At 37.1% G+C, this 17,334-nt stretch overlaps 1 protein-coding gene across 5 annotated transcripts in view; it reads right to left on the bottom strand.

Moving 5' to 3' along the window:
• LOC135225783 (uncharacterized) overlaps positions 1-17,334 on the bottom strand; it is a 602,193-nt gene that overhangs the window by 379,137 nt on the left and 205,722 nt on the right. The window contains exon 2 of one of the 5 annotated variants that reach the window (XM_064265254.1): positions 4,645-4,759. The exons of the other annotated variants lie outside the window; for them this stretch is intronic. Within the exon in view, the coding sequence (XP_064121324.1) occupies positions 4,645-4,655 (11 nt within the window). The 5' untranslated portion in view covers positions 4,656-4,759. The remainder of the gene's footprint in view (positions 1-4,644; positions 4,760-17,334) is intronic. 5 annotated transcript variants of the gene reach the window in all.

Genomic DNA, 17,334 nt, shown 5'->3' with positions numbered 1-17,334 from the left:
CAGAGAATTATTCTGCCAAATTGAATTACGAACAATCAGAAAAGTTCATCATAACAAAATCTAACGTTATGCTTACTTACACTGCCTTCCACTATAACGCCGAATTGTGTAATAATATCTCTAAACAAGGAAATGAACGCCTTTGATTTCTTACGATCCAACTGCACAGCGCAGCGGCGTAATTGTTTGTAATCTTCCATTAAGACAAAGGAACGCCAGGTTTACATTCGTCCCCAACTATCGCTCCATGTTGCAGACTACAGACTTCTCGTTAAGACTCTTAAGCCTTCAGATCAAAATCGAAACAACAAATACCACAGGGATTGGCCACATTAACAAGCGGTTCCTCTTGCTTTGTTTACCGAAGGATCAGAACTATACTTACTGATGGCCATGTTTTGGGGTGGGTTGGAAGCGGGCCGGAAAGGCGTCTTATTTCTTGTTCATCCTTTACTTTTTCTTAAAAAATATAACACTAAATCTTATTCCTTCAGGTTCGTGTCTGTTCACTCGCCTCCATTCTCAGCTCTTCATTTACTTAAGGAGCAGTAAATCTCATATGATTAGGGTAGTTGATGTCATCCAATGAAGACATCCCATCAAACTTCCCTTCCAAAAATATACGACTCAATTACCTTGATGACTGTTTCTGGATATGGGGTGAAAGCTGTCATCTAACTTTCACTTCCGTTTTTAGCTAACCAACATCTCTGGACTATGGAATAATTCTTGAAACTCTCTCTCTCTCTCTCTCTCTCTCTCTCTCTCTCTCTCTCTCTCAACTCAACCATGCACAATAAAATAGAAATTCAAGGAAAGGGAACAGTCAAGATGGTTCAAGAACTTCCTAACACAGAGACATCACGGCACGAAAGACTTCCAGACCGCCATAGTAAATTGTTCCTGGGTTTAAAGGCAGACGGAAACAAGTTATTCAGAAGATTAACGGTTCTGGTGATAGTTTGCCTAAATTTTAAGATACAGCTATGCAACTTTCATTGCAATGGCCTGAAGTAAAACAACAATAAAAGTACACCTCTCACAGAATGCAGAAATCAAAGAAGGCAAGTTTCGAGAGAGCGTTTTAATGATGAGAGGGTTGGGTTTATACATACATACAAACATATATATATATATATATATATATATATATATATATATATATATGTATATATATAAATAAATAAATACAAATATATATATTATGTGTATATATATAAATTAAAAAAAATATATATATATATATATATATATATATATATAGATAAATAAAAAATCTATATATTATATGTATATATATAAATAAAATATATATATATATATATATATATATATATATATATATATATATATATATATATACTGTATATATTATATATAGAATTTTACGAAAATATCTGAATTTCATTCCAAAACTAACAGCATCAAATTATGTAGAGGGGCATATGCTCTTAGGTGATGCCTTGGGTCACCACTAAGCTGACGTTGGTTCTGTTAATTGTCTTAATCGCTTCATCATTGCCTTAAGGAAGATATTGTCTATATGGCCAGAGTCCCAGGCTCCATTGGGAAGGTTGATCCTATCATCTTGTTGTTTTATCAGGTAAGATTCTACCATCTGACATTTGTATCGACAGCTGCTCTGGTATAAAATTGTGATAAGTCATACTATGGATTCCCAGGAAAATCTCTCTCGGAAAGATTAACTCAACATAAGTGCTCAGTTAGGTATGGACAACATAGTTCGGCAATTTTCCATTATATAAATAACAAGAGCCATACCAGGATTGGAACTCATCCTGAATTTTATATCAAGAGCAGCTGTTGATACAAATTTCAAATGGTAGAATCTTCACTGATAAAACAACAAGATAATAGAATCAACCTTTTCAATGGGGCCTGGGACTCTGACCATAAAGACAACATCTTCGTTAAGGCAACGATGAAGTGGATTAAGACAATTAACAGAACCAACGTCGACTTAGCGGTGACCCCAGGCATCACCTAAAGGCATATATCCCACTATATATTTCCCTAATGAAACTTCTTCTCTCATTCACTACTTGATAAGGGTGGGATTCAGTCCACTGTAATATAATTCTTAGCTTTAAACCAGAGTGTTTTAGTGGGCCTTTTATATTTGACACGTATCTTGTTTTAACAGAAGAATTTATCTACACACATACATATATAATATATATATATATATATATATATATATATATATATTATATAGATATACAATTAGTTACAGATATAGAATTATAGATTATGTACACACACACACACATATATATATATATATATATGTATATATATATATATTATATATATATATATATATATATATATAATATATACATATATATATATATATATATATATATATATATATATATATTATATATATATAATACACACACATAAGCCTTGTACCCAATAAAATGACGCTAGTCAATCCATCAAGCGACGTGCGGCGTAAACAGGTGGCCAAACAGCTCGTGGGCTAAAAACCGCCGAGAGCTGGACATTTGTGCGGCAAAACGACCCGAAACTGATGCGCCTTGACAAGTAAAAGCTGTAAACGAACTGATCAGCCAAGTTTATGAGTAATTCTTTCTCTTTTATATACATCCTCTGGGATGGCAGCCAGGAGTTTGTTTACATGGACGTCCGCCAATATTATGATGATGATCAACACTTGACTTGGTATCCTACATTTCGCTCCTGTAAATTTATAAAGGGAAATGGGTTGCTCGCTAACAACCGCGAATAAACGATTCAGAGATGAAATGAGATCTAACAAATAGGGGTGTCCTACGGTAAGGCAATATCTTAAAAAAGAGGTACGACCGAAGAGATGACTTCAATGCGATAGTTTCAAACCAGGCAACTCAAGCTCTTTCCTCCCATATCGGTTCAAGCAACCGGCAACGTATTTCTCCTCTTGTGATCTTGTGCCTTACTTCGGATCTCAATCCAGAACTATAAACGGAGACCTCACAATACTTGACATGTCTCAGATATGAAACACTATTATTGTAACAAAACCGTTTAACAGGCTATAGTCAGAGTATATCAAAGAATAATGAACTAATTCCAGTGGGTATGTAATAGAGATCGCGGGTTCAAACCTCGGGAGAGGATGAAAAGACGTGAGGAATGCCTGCCTAATCCTACAGTGCCCCTGTTACCATAGCGGTGACTCTCGTAGGTAGTGGTCGTCGACTTCATTGGATCGCAGACAGAATGAGATGGGGAGGGTAAAGAGAGAAATAAAATCAAACGTGATAGAGCAATTCTTCATCAAAATATGTACCTTTGGAACTGCAAAAAAGGCCGTACACGCTGAGGTGATCTCACCCCACTGAGATGGAAACTGGTTACATTATATATTTCTAACGTAAGATATTTTCCTTCTTTAAACCGCCTGATCTAGAAGCTATGACTTTGTCTTTCATGGTTATTTGGAGTTCGTTTATGGAATGAGTGATATCTGACACAGCTAAATACATTTACGAACGCCGAGTGTACATACATACATACATAAATACTACATGTATACATACACGCAAACGTAAAGACATACACATGAGGATATGATGAACGTCTGTTGGTTGCTTCAGTAGGTTAATTGCCGCTCAATGCCTCCAGTATTTGCCATGATAATGATCATTTAGACCACGTAAGAGAAAGAGAGTGGAGCGATCATTCACTGAAAATGGATGTCTATTCTTGAGAGAAGACGGTGGGGAGGGAAGACAGGCGACAGACTACATCTCCTGAATTAATGATCCTCCTAAAAGCATTCCGTCTCATGTCCTATCACCGGCTATATCTTGACTTGAATATTCTGTCAACCAAAGATAACCGAAGCATAACCCTAAAAGTTCCTAAATATGTGCATTGAATAGCCAGAACCCTCAGCCGATATCTGAATATGAAACTGGTTCCATCAGCGCCATAAAGGGAATTACATGTCAATGTGTACCGGCAGGAACAAATGAGAACCTGAAAACAAAACGAGTTACCTCCCGTAAGGTTCGTCAGGTTGATGCTTTGCTTTTTCAAGAGGAACTCCCGTCCATTTCCTCTCTCTCTCTCTTCTCTCTTTCTCTCTCTCTCTCTTTATATATATATTATATATATATATATATATATATATATATATATATATATATATATAAGAAGACAGGGTTTACAGCAGAAGTGGTCACAGAGTATTTGAAGCAAGAAAGGAAGAAGGGAGGATATGTGCAGTGCTTACGAAGATGATTAGTGTTCTGCGAGAAACCAAAGTTCACCTCTCCACTATGGGAAAGAAGAGCGATGTTGAATTTGGATGGAAGAAAAAAAGCTGAATCTTGATATACTCATTCAATAATATATACTATCAATATCTAATATATATACTATCATTATATATATAGTATATAATAAAGTATATATATAGTCATATATATAGTATATTATATAGTATAAACTATATATATGCATGTATGTGTGAGTGTATGGATGAGCCATTTTCCTAAAACGAATCCGACGTCACATTATGTTGACTTCAGAACACGCAACAAGGAACATAAGAGGTAATAACTCTGATTCGAAGGAAAACAAACATATCCAACGAGGATATCTATTTACCTGCGTTCCATTCAGGTACGGGATGCTAACTAATACGGTTCTCTACTTCTCTACTTCTTTTTAGGCCTTCCAGACAATGATTTGTAACCCCAGGACAGAAGACACTTCACTGTACCTGCAAAGAAAAAAGAAAATTGCACTCAGTTTCTGGAACTCTTCTATCAGTACATACATACGTAAATACTACAATATGTTCTCGCACTATAGCAGCCAATTTAAGTTAACCTAAATTCATTCAAGGCAAAAGTGACAGAGTGGAGCCCATTTTCTTCTGCTTCACGAGCTTCATTGACATGTTGGTTTGGGCAGCAGAATCATATCAACGATAAAATCCGAAGCTGAAGAAGGCGAAATGGCATGAACGAAGCGCCTCCATTGGTTGCCTTTGACTGTTTATTAACAAACACTACGGAAGAAGCTGTTCCACAGTTTTCAAGACTAATATTGGATTTCGAAGATGTTTTTCTTGTTTCCCCTCAGGGACAACACCACACCCCCCCTCTCCAAACACACACACAAAACTAAGAAAATAAGTAAAAAATTATCTATGAAATAATTTAATAAATACATAATACATACATACATACATATATATATTAATATATAAATATGATTATATATATATATAAATATATATATATATTATATTATAATATATAATATATAAATGTGCGTGCGTGTCGGAACTATCTATCAATGCCAATGTTCAATCCAAAATCAAAGATGAAGCACCCAATATACAAAACAAATCAAACAAATGAACAAAGCGCAACATGGCAGCACTGAACAATGGGGCATCAAGAGACTAAGGAATTCAAGGCAAAAACAAACGTCTCCACAGTGAATAACACGTCTGGTAGTGAACAACATCTCAATCATAAAGTAAAATAGCAAAAAGAAAAAAAAAAAAATCTGACGTTATTTTTCCAGCAGGAGGGAAAAATGAGACCATCATATCGGCGGCCACATCTCTCCTACAATCCTTGACGACTTTCAATTAACGTAGTACCGACCCGACTCGGCGAGACCTGTGTTCCGGATAAATGTCATCGGCAGCTTCAACAGTGCCGCAATTCAACAAGGATCCGTTACTCTGCCGCAAAACAAAGAAAGAAAAGGGGAAAGAAAAGAGGGCAACACCCGCCTCTCTCAGCTACTGTCAACAAAAACAAGCTTCATCCAAACGAACACTTTCACAAACGGACGACTAATTCAATACATAGACACATAAACACACACACACACACACACACACACACACAAACGCCCGAATAGAGAGAGAGAGAGAGAGAGAGAGAGAGAGAGAGAGAGAGAGAGAGAGAGATGAATGGGGACAATTAGGACTGGAGAAGACTTCATCCGGACAAGACAAGATTTTTAATGATTCAGGTTCATAATTATTTTGGAACCCTTGCAACTCTGAGGGCGCTAATGAAGACAGCTATTGACAGGCCTTCCATCCATAGAAGTCCTTAAGCAGCAGACAGCCTAGATTTTACAGGATGGCTTTACCACTAACATTGACGCTGCAAGTATGAACGTACATACAAAGGTAGAGCAACAAAACTAGATCAGTTACCAGATACTAAAACTCAAAAATTGCAGTAAAGAAAATCAAAAGTCAGAAAAGGACCATTGTTACTAACATATTGATATTTTATTGAAACAAAAACAAAGGAAAAGCGAACATTTGTGCTTGGGAGGTGAATTATTCATTCCTTCTTGCTCTCGTCGATCTCCGTAACAGTCTTCTTTTCAACACGAATCAAAATTCAAACAATTATGCCAAGTAAAACAAAGGATAAATAATCATTCGAGCCAGACCCGAGGAAAGAGTAAAACAAATAACTCTTTGTGTTCACAATGTCCACACGACGTCTGATGAAGACACTAGCCACCCACCCACACGCTCTTTTACGCAGCCGAGGAAACAGAGGCACGCTGTCTGGCACCTCCTACCTAACATGAATGAGAGAGAGAGAGAGAGAGAGAGAGAGAGAGAGAGAGAGATATATATATAATATATAATATATTATATTATATATATATATATATATATATATATAGAGAGAGAGAGAGAGAGAGAGAGAGAGAGAGAGAGAGAGAGAGAATGAAATGTGCATAATTTTTGCAATACGTCATTTCTTCAGAAGCTGAAAAAATGGCTAACAGGCCCTTTCGTCCTAGATATTGTCAATCCTGTGACTTAAAAGTTATGCGTAGAAAAAACTAAATGACTAGCATCCTGTCTTCTCTTTCTCTTTTTTATTAATAAATGTTCTGAATAATAAAGCTATTTATATATATATACATATATATATATATATAAAATATATATATATAATATATATATATATATATATATATTATATATATATATATATATATATATATATATATATATATATAACGGTGAATGGTTCCATCAAAGCTAATAATTCAATCAATATAAAATGAAAACATAAGACCACTGAAAAGCAGGTGATCATGATTTACTCTCTCCGAAATATGATGTGAAAGTAAAGTGCAAAGACTTTCTATACGGGGTTACATTTGGTCAGAATTGAAATGATACCAGCCTACCATTATCGATCAACAGCACTCTTCTAGAACCTGTAAAATAAAGCAATCAAGGAAAAGGATAAACGCCCTGACAGGAAAATCTCACTGAAAACTCCACAGCCCAAACATTGGCAATCACAACCCAAAGCAATGTCTTTCTTGCAGAGCATCATGAAACCAACCAAACTGTCAAACTTCATGCAATGCAAGACCTGATTAGGAACAAGCCTGGATACGACGCCATGAAACCTGACATGGCGAAGCGAGCCTTGTTTACCGTGCTGACTGACACCCACTTCACTCCAACGACCTTTGTCGGTCCTGGAGTCGGAGGCAGACTTCGACGGATGCAAGCTGCCGTAACGCTTCCTACACGGCTACCTACGCCACAATAAAATGAGATAAGGACTTCAGAAAGGGCTGCACAAAAATCAAGAAGGAGAGATATCTCACCTTAAATCCAGCTATTCGTATCCGCGTTGCAAACAAAAACTAAGATACTGAAATCCTTAAAGGGAGGCACTGTCGACTAAGCAGTCTCCAATCACGCCTTCTATATTAACCACCTTCAGAGATCAGATTGCATCCTTCCTTCACTTGGTGATCGAGAATCTGCTTTATGAAGGCCATCACTGCGTGCCTACTCGAGAGAGAGAGAGAGAGAGAGAGAGAGAGAGAGAGAGAGAGAGAGAATTGATAATATTGCGAATGTCCATGAAAGCTGAGACCCCTGTGGCGTAATGCAGCTTTCTGCATATGTAGCAGCTTCTTGGCGAAAGAGGAGGCTGTTATTAGTTATTCATACAGCAATGATGAGATAATGGTGGTTGCTGTAAATAGAAACGGAGGAATGATGCCATGGCTAATCCATTTTCATGATTACCATTTTACCTTATGGGAAATAGTAGTCTCCTCTCTCTCTCTCTCTCTCTCTCTCTCTCTCTCTCTCTCTCTCTCTCTCTCTCTCTCTCTCATTGTTTTTGTTTACACCTGCCCATCTATTTCAGAATTCTAAATCGTTCCCAGTTCGAGAGAATGACAAGGCAATCCGTGAGAGTCTTGGACAAAGCCATGCATCACAATTCCTGCCAAAGCGACCGTGAAGAAGCAAAAGCATCATCTCTCTTATGAGTAAGTGGCGCCATTTGACCCTCAAGCAACCGCGGGCAACGCGTTAAGGAACATCATGAAACGGTTTAACGAAAAGATTCGTGGAAAAGCAAGTCTGCAAAACTGATAGATTATGAAATGAAGCAATTTTACAAGTTATATGTATTAGGTAGGGAGGAGCACATTTGCATCAGTAAAGGCATGAAAGAAGAAATCACATTTTTTACTGTGTGGAAGATAGCATCCCTTCAAGTTATCTTTATGGCAGGAAGTCAATTTCTACAACTTTCGCCAGCAAAAATAATATATTTGTATATGTTATGCATCATGATAAAGGTAATTTTGTTGAGTGATTCACAAGGTGACTTGTTGAAGCTGCTAAAATTTCTAACGAGTACGAAGAATACGGATTAAGCAACTCAAACTCATTTTTGGCGAGAAAATGAATCATTTATATAACATACGGGCCTCTCTCTCTCTCTCTCTCTCTCTCTCTCTCTCTCTCTCTCTCTCTCTCTTTCCTCGCAACTAGATGGACTGAATCACCGTACCTGACTTTCAAGTTGCAAAAGGAAAATACCCGGAGAGGACAGAGAGGCTTCTTCAGGCTCCTCGTCATCGTCATTATCCTGATCTCAACCTTCAACTTGCGCTGCCCTTCTCGACCATCAAGGCGCCCAACTTACACACCGAGATGGTATGTCATATCTCGAGATTCCGACTGATAGATTTGTTTGGAGAAGAAGCGCAATGGCTTTTGCATTAATTAACAACCAACCACTGAAAGCGAGTGAGCGCCTTCACTTTTTCTTCCTGGACGCTTCCAATAAACGCATGAACGAACCATTCATCCACTCATCTCTTCTTTGTTGTTGTGTTTCTTTCACCTGCAAGTTTTGAGTGTTGAGTTACCGGAAGTGACATGACCAAAAGGGAAAGCGCTGCAAGGGTGGGGTGTTGCTGCCAAGGAATGCCTGGGCACAAAAGAAAAAAATTTTGCCTCAAACGAAAACCTGGCCCGGATGAGAGACTTCTAGTTTTTAATGAAGTGAAAGCGATTTCTTTTCATCATGAGCTTGAACAGAAAATGACCAAATTCTTATGGCAGTTCACGAAATTGCAAATATTTAGTTAGAGAGAATTAAATGTACTTCTTCTTGTTTCGCTGATTTAATTTCATTAACCCTAAAAACTACTGAAAGGAATGATCTTAACCACAATCTATTTCTTGCATATCATCTTCATTACATTGGACTGAAAAGAAGGAAAATATAAATTTTAATAAATGAAATTGCAGGTATTGACCGTATACCCACGCTAACTGAAACCTATAAAAAATTATGAAAAATATCTCCAGACTTTAAATGAAAGGAAAATTGAAAGCATCTTTATGTATAAGCATGTGTAGAAAACTAATTCAGTTAAAATTACATTTATAATAACAATTTTCTGTCCATCTGACAATAGCAATGAGGAAATTCCTTATATGGCCACGCCAAAGAATAATGGACAGTCTCACGGGTCTTTCCTCCAGAGGCCGTTGCAGTCATTCCAAATATTCAGTGAAATCCAGAGGAATCCTTATCTGAAGCGCTACTCACTGGTGGAAGTCTCGCGATGTTTTTCAGAAACACTTACAAGTTAATGTCTGTAACATTTTATTTAAGCGAAGGTTGTTGACTACCAGAGCCGCTTCCTGTTTTACGATTTCTCCAAAAGAATAGAAAATCGGTAACAAACAAGAGACACGACTCGCTCTTATGGAGTGGATGGAGACCCCGATGATGCTCTACATGACAGGAATGGAACTTGATATTTTATAATATCAAATATTTGCTTGAAATCATTACATTTTCAGATACCCATATTAGGTCTTCCACAAGTTCTGCCACTTTTATCATTTTGAAATTAAATTAGATACCCATCATAACCTTTCAAATTCAGGGAGCAATGGGATGCCTCTGCCCAATTCCACGAAGATTTCAGGGGTCACCAATAATAATAATAATAATAATTAATAATAATAATAATAATAATAATAATAATAATAATAATAATAATAATAATAAGTATTTATTGAAAGATCATTGCTGCATCAGCTGCATTTAACTTGTAAATAGTCAAATGCAGCTGATGCAGCAATATCTTTCAATAAGACTAGTCTGAAAGAGGGTCTCCTTCCTTAAAATAATCAATAATAATAATAATAATAAGTAATAATAATAATAATATAATAATATAATCACAATAAATAAAATCAATAATAATAATAATAATGTACTCAATATATAATAATCATAATAATGATAATAATAATAATAATAATAATAATAATAATAATAATAATAATAATATAATAATAATATTTTCAGAAAAGCTCAATGTTTTAAATACAAGTTTCAAACAGCCTTGATGTCTTTATCAAATGGTTACTTCACAATAGGGAATAACAACAATGTACAAAGGAAATGAATCATTCACAATTTCACACTATGTGTAGCGAAACTACTCACAAAGCAAGAAATAAGGAAAAGTCAGACGGCAATAACAAAGACAGAACGGACACACAAATTAACTGTAAATTTAAAATCTGAAAATCGTGGCGGGAGACGGAGAGGGACCATACGTATTCTGCCCTTCAATAAAATATACACTGACATTGTTTTTTCAGAGGCCAAATGTTTTTTCAGAGGCCAAATAAAAATTCATGAAAAAACCGGAGTCCGGTCGAAGTTCAGATAATAATAGTTATGAAATGGCAATGTTCCACTGAGCCAATGACTAGTCACCCGGCACTGCACGACGCCATGCTACATGTCACCCACATGCTCCATCAAAATATGCAAATGGAACGAAAACTATAACATAGCAAACTGCTCCCAAAGTAAAGTACAGAATGTCTGTGGCGGAATTTATCTAGATATATACTGTATGTATATATTTATGTATATATATATATATATATATATATAATATATATATATATATATATATATATATGTGTGTGTGTGGTGTGTGTGTGTATATATATATATATATATATTTATGTGTGTGTGTGTGTGTGTGTGTGTGTGTGTGTGTGTGCGCGCGTGTGTGTGTGTGTACGCTATATATAATGCGGTGTTCATTACCTATATATTGTTGACGCACTGAGAAAAAAAATTCTGGCTGAGGAGCCAGAATTACTGAGGCCTGTCGTCGTCGTCGTCACATCAGACATTACATCTATTTTGACATTACGTTTAGACTAATATATACTTATATAAGTTTCAATTCAAAAGGATGGTGCTCCATATGAAAAAGGACCCCGGTCACTAGCCACTCTCCCTTTATTACTGAATCAAGGCAGAAACCTTTTCGCAGTAAACTTCCACCACAAACCACAAGATTCACCTAAAGTGTCAACCTGCTTTCACCATCACCTTTCCAGTGACGTAAGTGCGGACATATCCTGACTCCTCAGAATGAAGGCCATTCTGTGCCAACAGTTCCTCCACCTCATCTAGCTGGGTATTTCTTAGTCTCCCTCTCCTCCTTCCTTTAGAACATTCTAGCACACTCTCTGCTCTCCTCACAAAAGGTTTTAATCTTTTCTTAACAAATTACAATCTGCGCCAAACACCTTGAGCATTCGCCACATTTCATCTTTATCAGCCCTAAGTCCATATGCAACACATACTTTTTACGTGTACTCTTACATTTTATAAACTAATATTTCATTGAAAAAAAAACTCTTGATGTACATAATGGTTCTTTTTTTATTTTTACTCTTGTCCTATCAGCTCTTCTCTCATCCGTCTTACCTCTCAGTCAAAGCCTTACCACACACCTTCTCCAATACACTATGTAATGTCATGCTCCAACATTCGTTGACACCTATGTACAATTTACCTTTACACAAAGAAGCAATAGCTCTCCTTTCCCTCATCCTTACAACGGCGCTCCAGCCCGTGTGTGTCGCCACAAACGTATTGTTGTAGTGATAACGGCAGACAAATCCGCCTTGCCGTAGTTTCGAGATACTGTCTTGGACCTGAAGAAGAGTTGATGGTGTCCGTCTTGACCTTCAATCTGATCAACTCTAAAATTGGGGTTTTCCTCCCCAAAACAACTAAATAAGCTCTGTAATGAAACCTCAAGTCACCGTGTAAGAAATTCTTTATTATAACAATTAATCATTGCCAACATTTAGCCCATCTGCATACTAATGCCCAAAAGTTCAATACAGGAGGGAAAACAAAGGCTTTTCAATCTCAGTTGCGAAACATCACCTACATTTTCAGCCGGTTTGGGTTCATTTCCTTCCTTCCCTCATCACCTCTAATGTCAGAAGAGGCTTCCCTGCCTCTCACATCCTTTCGATGCGATAAAAGGAGTTTCCCCTCTCGTAGCTGAGCGGTCGCTCTTACATTAGTCTCCTACGTCTCAAGACGCTCCAAAATTGAGCTTCATTGCTTGCGGTGGAAGTGAATAGAGCTAAATATTCCATGAACAATCCTCAAAGTTTTCCTGAAAACACTTTTCGAAATAAACAGATTTCAACTTCCGCAAATCGTAATCAAACACGGAACGTTTAGTCAGAAAATTGCATCTATCTATTATTCTATTTATCTACATACAATCATATATAAATCTTCCCATAAAAATCACAAATGAATCGCTTAAATATAACTACAATTAAAACAAATCAATTTACGGTCCACAAATCCACACCTTCAAAGAAATTCTTTTTAAAAAGATGAAACAAGTAAAATACGATGCGTCAAAGTTTCTTCAGCGCAATCGAGTTCTCTGTATAGCGTATAATGTTGTAGGAAACTCTCAGCCACGTCCCATGAAACTCTCAGTCGAGGCCCATGAAACTTTCAGCCAAGGGCCTGTATCGGCCTCAGCAGTTTTTAAGATCTAAGAGCGGACAGAAAAAGTGCGGACGGACAGACAACAAAATGGTTGCAGAGAACCACAGACAACGTTGCAAGAGAAAAAAATGGATAGGATTCGACTCACGGACGACTCTCCAAGATAACCAGGCTTTCTAATTTTGAACACTAAAAGACTACCCTTCTTCCGATATTTCTAGCACAGTCATTAATCATACTTCCAGTTGAGTTTTGAATGTGTCCGAGATCTCCACTCTTAAGTATAATAATATTATAGGTTTGTTGTTTTTGCTTGGCCCCAGTGGAAGCCACATCTGAAAATTAACCCTTATCACTCCATACTCGACAGGTTTCTGGGATCATCTATCTGTTGATGCCATCAGTTGTAAGAAGTTCTCTTTAGATCAATTATACCTTCACTCACAAACCAACATGCATAAATACACACACATATACATACACACACACACACACACACACACATATATATATATATATTTATATATATATATGTGTGTGTGTGTGTGTGTGTGTGTGTGTGTGTGTGTATAATGTATTTTACATGCTATTCGTCAGATTTGTAAGCGTCTCCTTTAATGGATAAGAAGTATTTCCCCAAAACTGCAAAGAATAATTTTCAACAAGAGGTAACTATCAAGAAAAACCTCTGTCTAGATATAGGGTAACATTAAACTTTCGCCAGTTACAAAGAAATAAGCTGAATCGTATTCAACCTTCACAATAAATGCATTGCACAAATTCTATACGTTTTACATGACAGCAAACAATAATAGAAAAAAAAATGAAGGACATTACCGGCAATGCAGGCCATTTTTTCTAAATCTGGAAATGTGCCAGTGCATGAGCCCTGCAGTCAAATCTTGGGAGTTCAATGATCTTCCAAAGAGCGAAAACAATCAAGAAAAACTAAGGGTAAAAATTCAATGAGTCTGCATGCATTCAATCACGCAATCTCTCGCAGTATATATTCAAATGACAACAACGCAGGCAATTCTCTGACGAAGAAATCCATCCACTGTATTTATTTTCGGCTTGTGATATGATCATCAATGCTTTACGGGCAAATACAGTTCGTGCTGCGATGACGCTCACATCGATCTGACACGTTTCGAAATATATCGGCAACAAAAGCCACGAGTCGAGTAACCAAGGGTTTCTCCCGTCATGCACGATTCCTAAAGTGACGCTATAACACAGCAAGAGCCCACTGAAGAAAACGGAGTCAAAATATGTTGCATTGTTCATTTTACGTGATATGCTTCAATATGAAATAGTTGAAATGCAACCCCCACAAATCAGTCCAACTAGAAAATTTAAAGAGGAATCGCCTGCAAGAACACAAAGCAGCAGACTACTTCGGTATACGACACAATGTTTTGCTTCATAACAATGAAGAACTCCTCCTCATTCTTATGATGTCACATTCATTATATTTATCATCTCATAATAGAAAAACATTTCACTCATTAGTATCCGTCGATCGTCGTGATTTGAACAATGCTAGAACACACTAGTGAAATTCCAGCCTACTACACAAATGTTGAATGACGAGAGGGAAATCAATCACTATCCACTGGCATCATTACAGGGACAATCGTCAGAATGAAAGCCAGAGGCCTTATCCCACCAAACCCACTCACCGTTGGTAGAAGATGTTCCCCACTTGGAAAGAGGCGATTCAGAGCCTTTCTGCCTGTACAAAGGTAGACAAACATGACCATACATACAAACAAAACATTTCTTGTTGGGAGAATCTGGCGAAAGGCCCAATGAAAACAAACAGCGTTGAATTTCGCAACAGATGAAAACGAAGACGGGAATCGATATCCACAACTACCGCGGGTGACTCATCACCCATTACACATTCCCGCTCCATTCGGCCTTCCCTGATTCTTACCTGTCCCAGACAGATCATTCATCTTAATAACTCAAATCCCTGATACTCTTTAAAGTGCCCATGCGCGTCTACTTATTTAGTATTTACAGAAAGGACAAGATTTTGAGCAGAATTCAAGACAGCTGGAACCACATGTGAGACAGAGAAAGAGAGAGAGAGGGAGAGAGAGAGGAGAGAAGAGAGAGAGAGAGAGAGAGAGAGAGAGAGAGAGAGAGAGAGAGAGAGAGAGTAAATCCCATCTGTGACTGAGATGTCAACTTTCTGAGACTGAATACAAAAAGTACACAAATTCTTGTCCGTTCATTCATTGAGTATTTCAACCATTTTAACTCCGAATCTTTTTTTCGTTCTCGCTATTTTTTCAATTTTAGCCTTCTTTCTTAATAAGCAAAGGGTAATTACAATTTAATGACTCAATCAAGAGACATTCAAAAGAAATACAGTTGAATGAAAAGGCAATAATAACAAAACATGACGTAGTATTAAAAATTACGTTGCCATGAGAGCTGAATAGAATAGTGAGCAATACACACACACACATACACACACACACTATACCACACACACACACGCACACACACACACACATATATATAGTATTATATATATAGATATATATATACACACCATATATATATACACATATAATAACGAGATTAGAATCTAATCTCGGTATTTATTAAAAGGTAGCAATGGATCGTGCGTCTAAGGCAACAATCATGAGTGCGTTTTCAAACATCCAGTCTTTGTCAATTCAATACATTACACATTCCTGGAAAATGTCATCCACGATATTCTCCTCTGCTGACCATTGAAACCCTTGTTAGACTCCAGACGCTCCCATCTCAAGGAAATTTTTGAGGTTAGTAAATAGGCGCATAAAATCATGGACAACTCGACAAACAATAGTAATGTCATTTCCTACTCGAATAACCCAAGTTTCCTCTTAGTCCATCAACTTACTGTGCTCCGGATTTTCAAGTTATGTTGTTCTGTTTCTCAAGGACCACCCTTCCGCGCAGACGACCGGAGAATCAAAATAAATTCTCTCTCTCTCTATTTTTTCCCTCAAATATTTATGGGTCCTATTTCAAAAACCTTTCCTGGGTAACAAGTTTTTAAATAATTTCTACCCCTTTCTTATTAGTCTCCATTCTATGTATACAGTATTAAACGTAAAAAGATAAATAACCGAATATAATTTCATTAACCAAACTAGCAATAAAAAAAGTAGGATAAATCGCACGCCTTATTTAAGCGCATCACACCATTCATTACCGCGATGACACTCCACTTGGGTATCGGGTGAATCAAAGGGTTATATCAACAGCAATCTATGTAATAAACAAACATTACCCTTCCGCTTCATTTGCCGCATTACATCATGCAAATTCCCCTTCTCACAAAAATTCAGAATTTATCGGAATGAATGCTGTATCAAAATTAAATTATATTCACCAGTTCACGAAAAAGGCGTGATTTTCATCTACCACTTGGTTGAAAATGAATAATAAATGATGTCGTTTCATTAAAGAGGCCAGCTGCAATGGCGATGGGCACTGTTACCCAGCACAAGAGCCTAGATGATAAATACCATGATATCATTTCTAGCCGTCTGAAAAATACAGTTTATAATGACGTTTTCAAATACCACCTAAGGCTCTCGCTCTTGAAGCAGTCCAGATGAGTTACCAACGATGTTAAAGAGTTGACATTGCCTGGCGCTGACTTTTCGTTACGCATCAGTTGCCTTGAGATCACACTTTGCTTCCCAAATACCCAAAAACGACGTTCTTTTTCACCATCACTTTAAAGTGAAGAAAATTACGTAACAATTTATTGAAGACACTTAAATCTAATATCTAAGTCGATAAGTAAGTGCTTCTTTTACTACATATAGTTAACCCTTTCCAATTCCGGTAACCTAAAACTATGTCATCGCTCTCCCAACTCCTGAGATAGAGATATCTCTAGGCATCTACAAGAAGCTCTGGATTAGTGCCACTCAGTCTAACCTGTGCCATTAAGTTTCCCTTATAAAGAATATAACAACATCCTCCGGGCTTCCCTGGGTAGCAATAATAAAGAGCCATTCGCCAGACGACAGACCAGAGACCCAAATCTTCCTCTAGATTTCTAGGATAGTTGGCTATGCTATTATGATGACTCAAAAAGGACTAGATCCACCCAACCAGCCGTTACAAGTAATGTTGGATCTCA

The sequence above is a fragment of the Macrobrachium nipponense genome, chromosome 13 (genome assembly GCF_015104395.2).
Source record: "Macrobrachium nipponense isolate FS-2020 chromosome 13, ASM1510439v2, whole genome shotgun sequence".
Lineage (NCBI taxonomy): Eukaryota > Metazoa > Arthropoda > Malacostraca > Decapoda > Palaemonidae > Macrobrachium > Macrobrachium nipponense.
The sequence above is the reverse complement of the archived record's forward strand: the minus strand, read 5'-3'. Positions and strand labels throughout refer to the sequence as shown.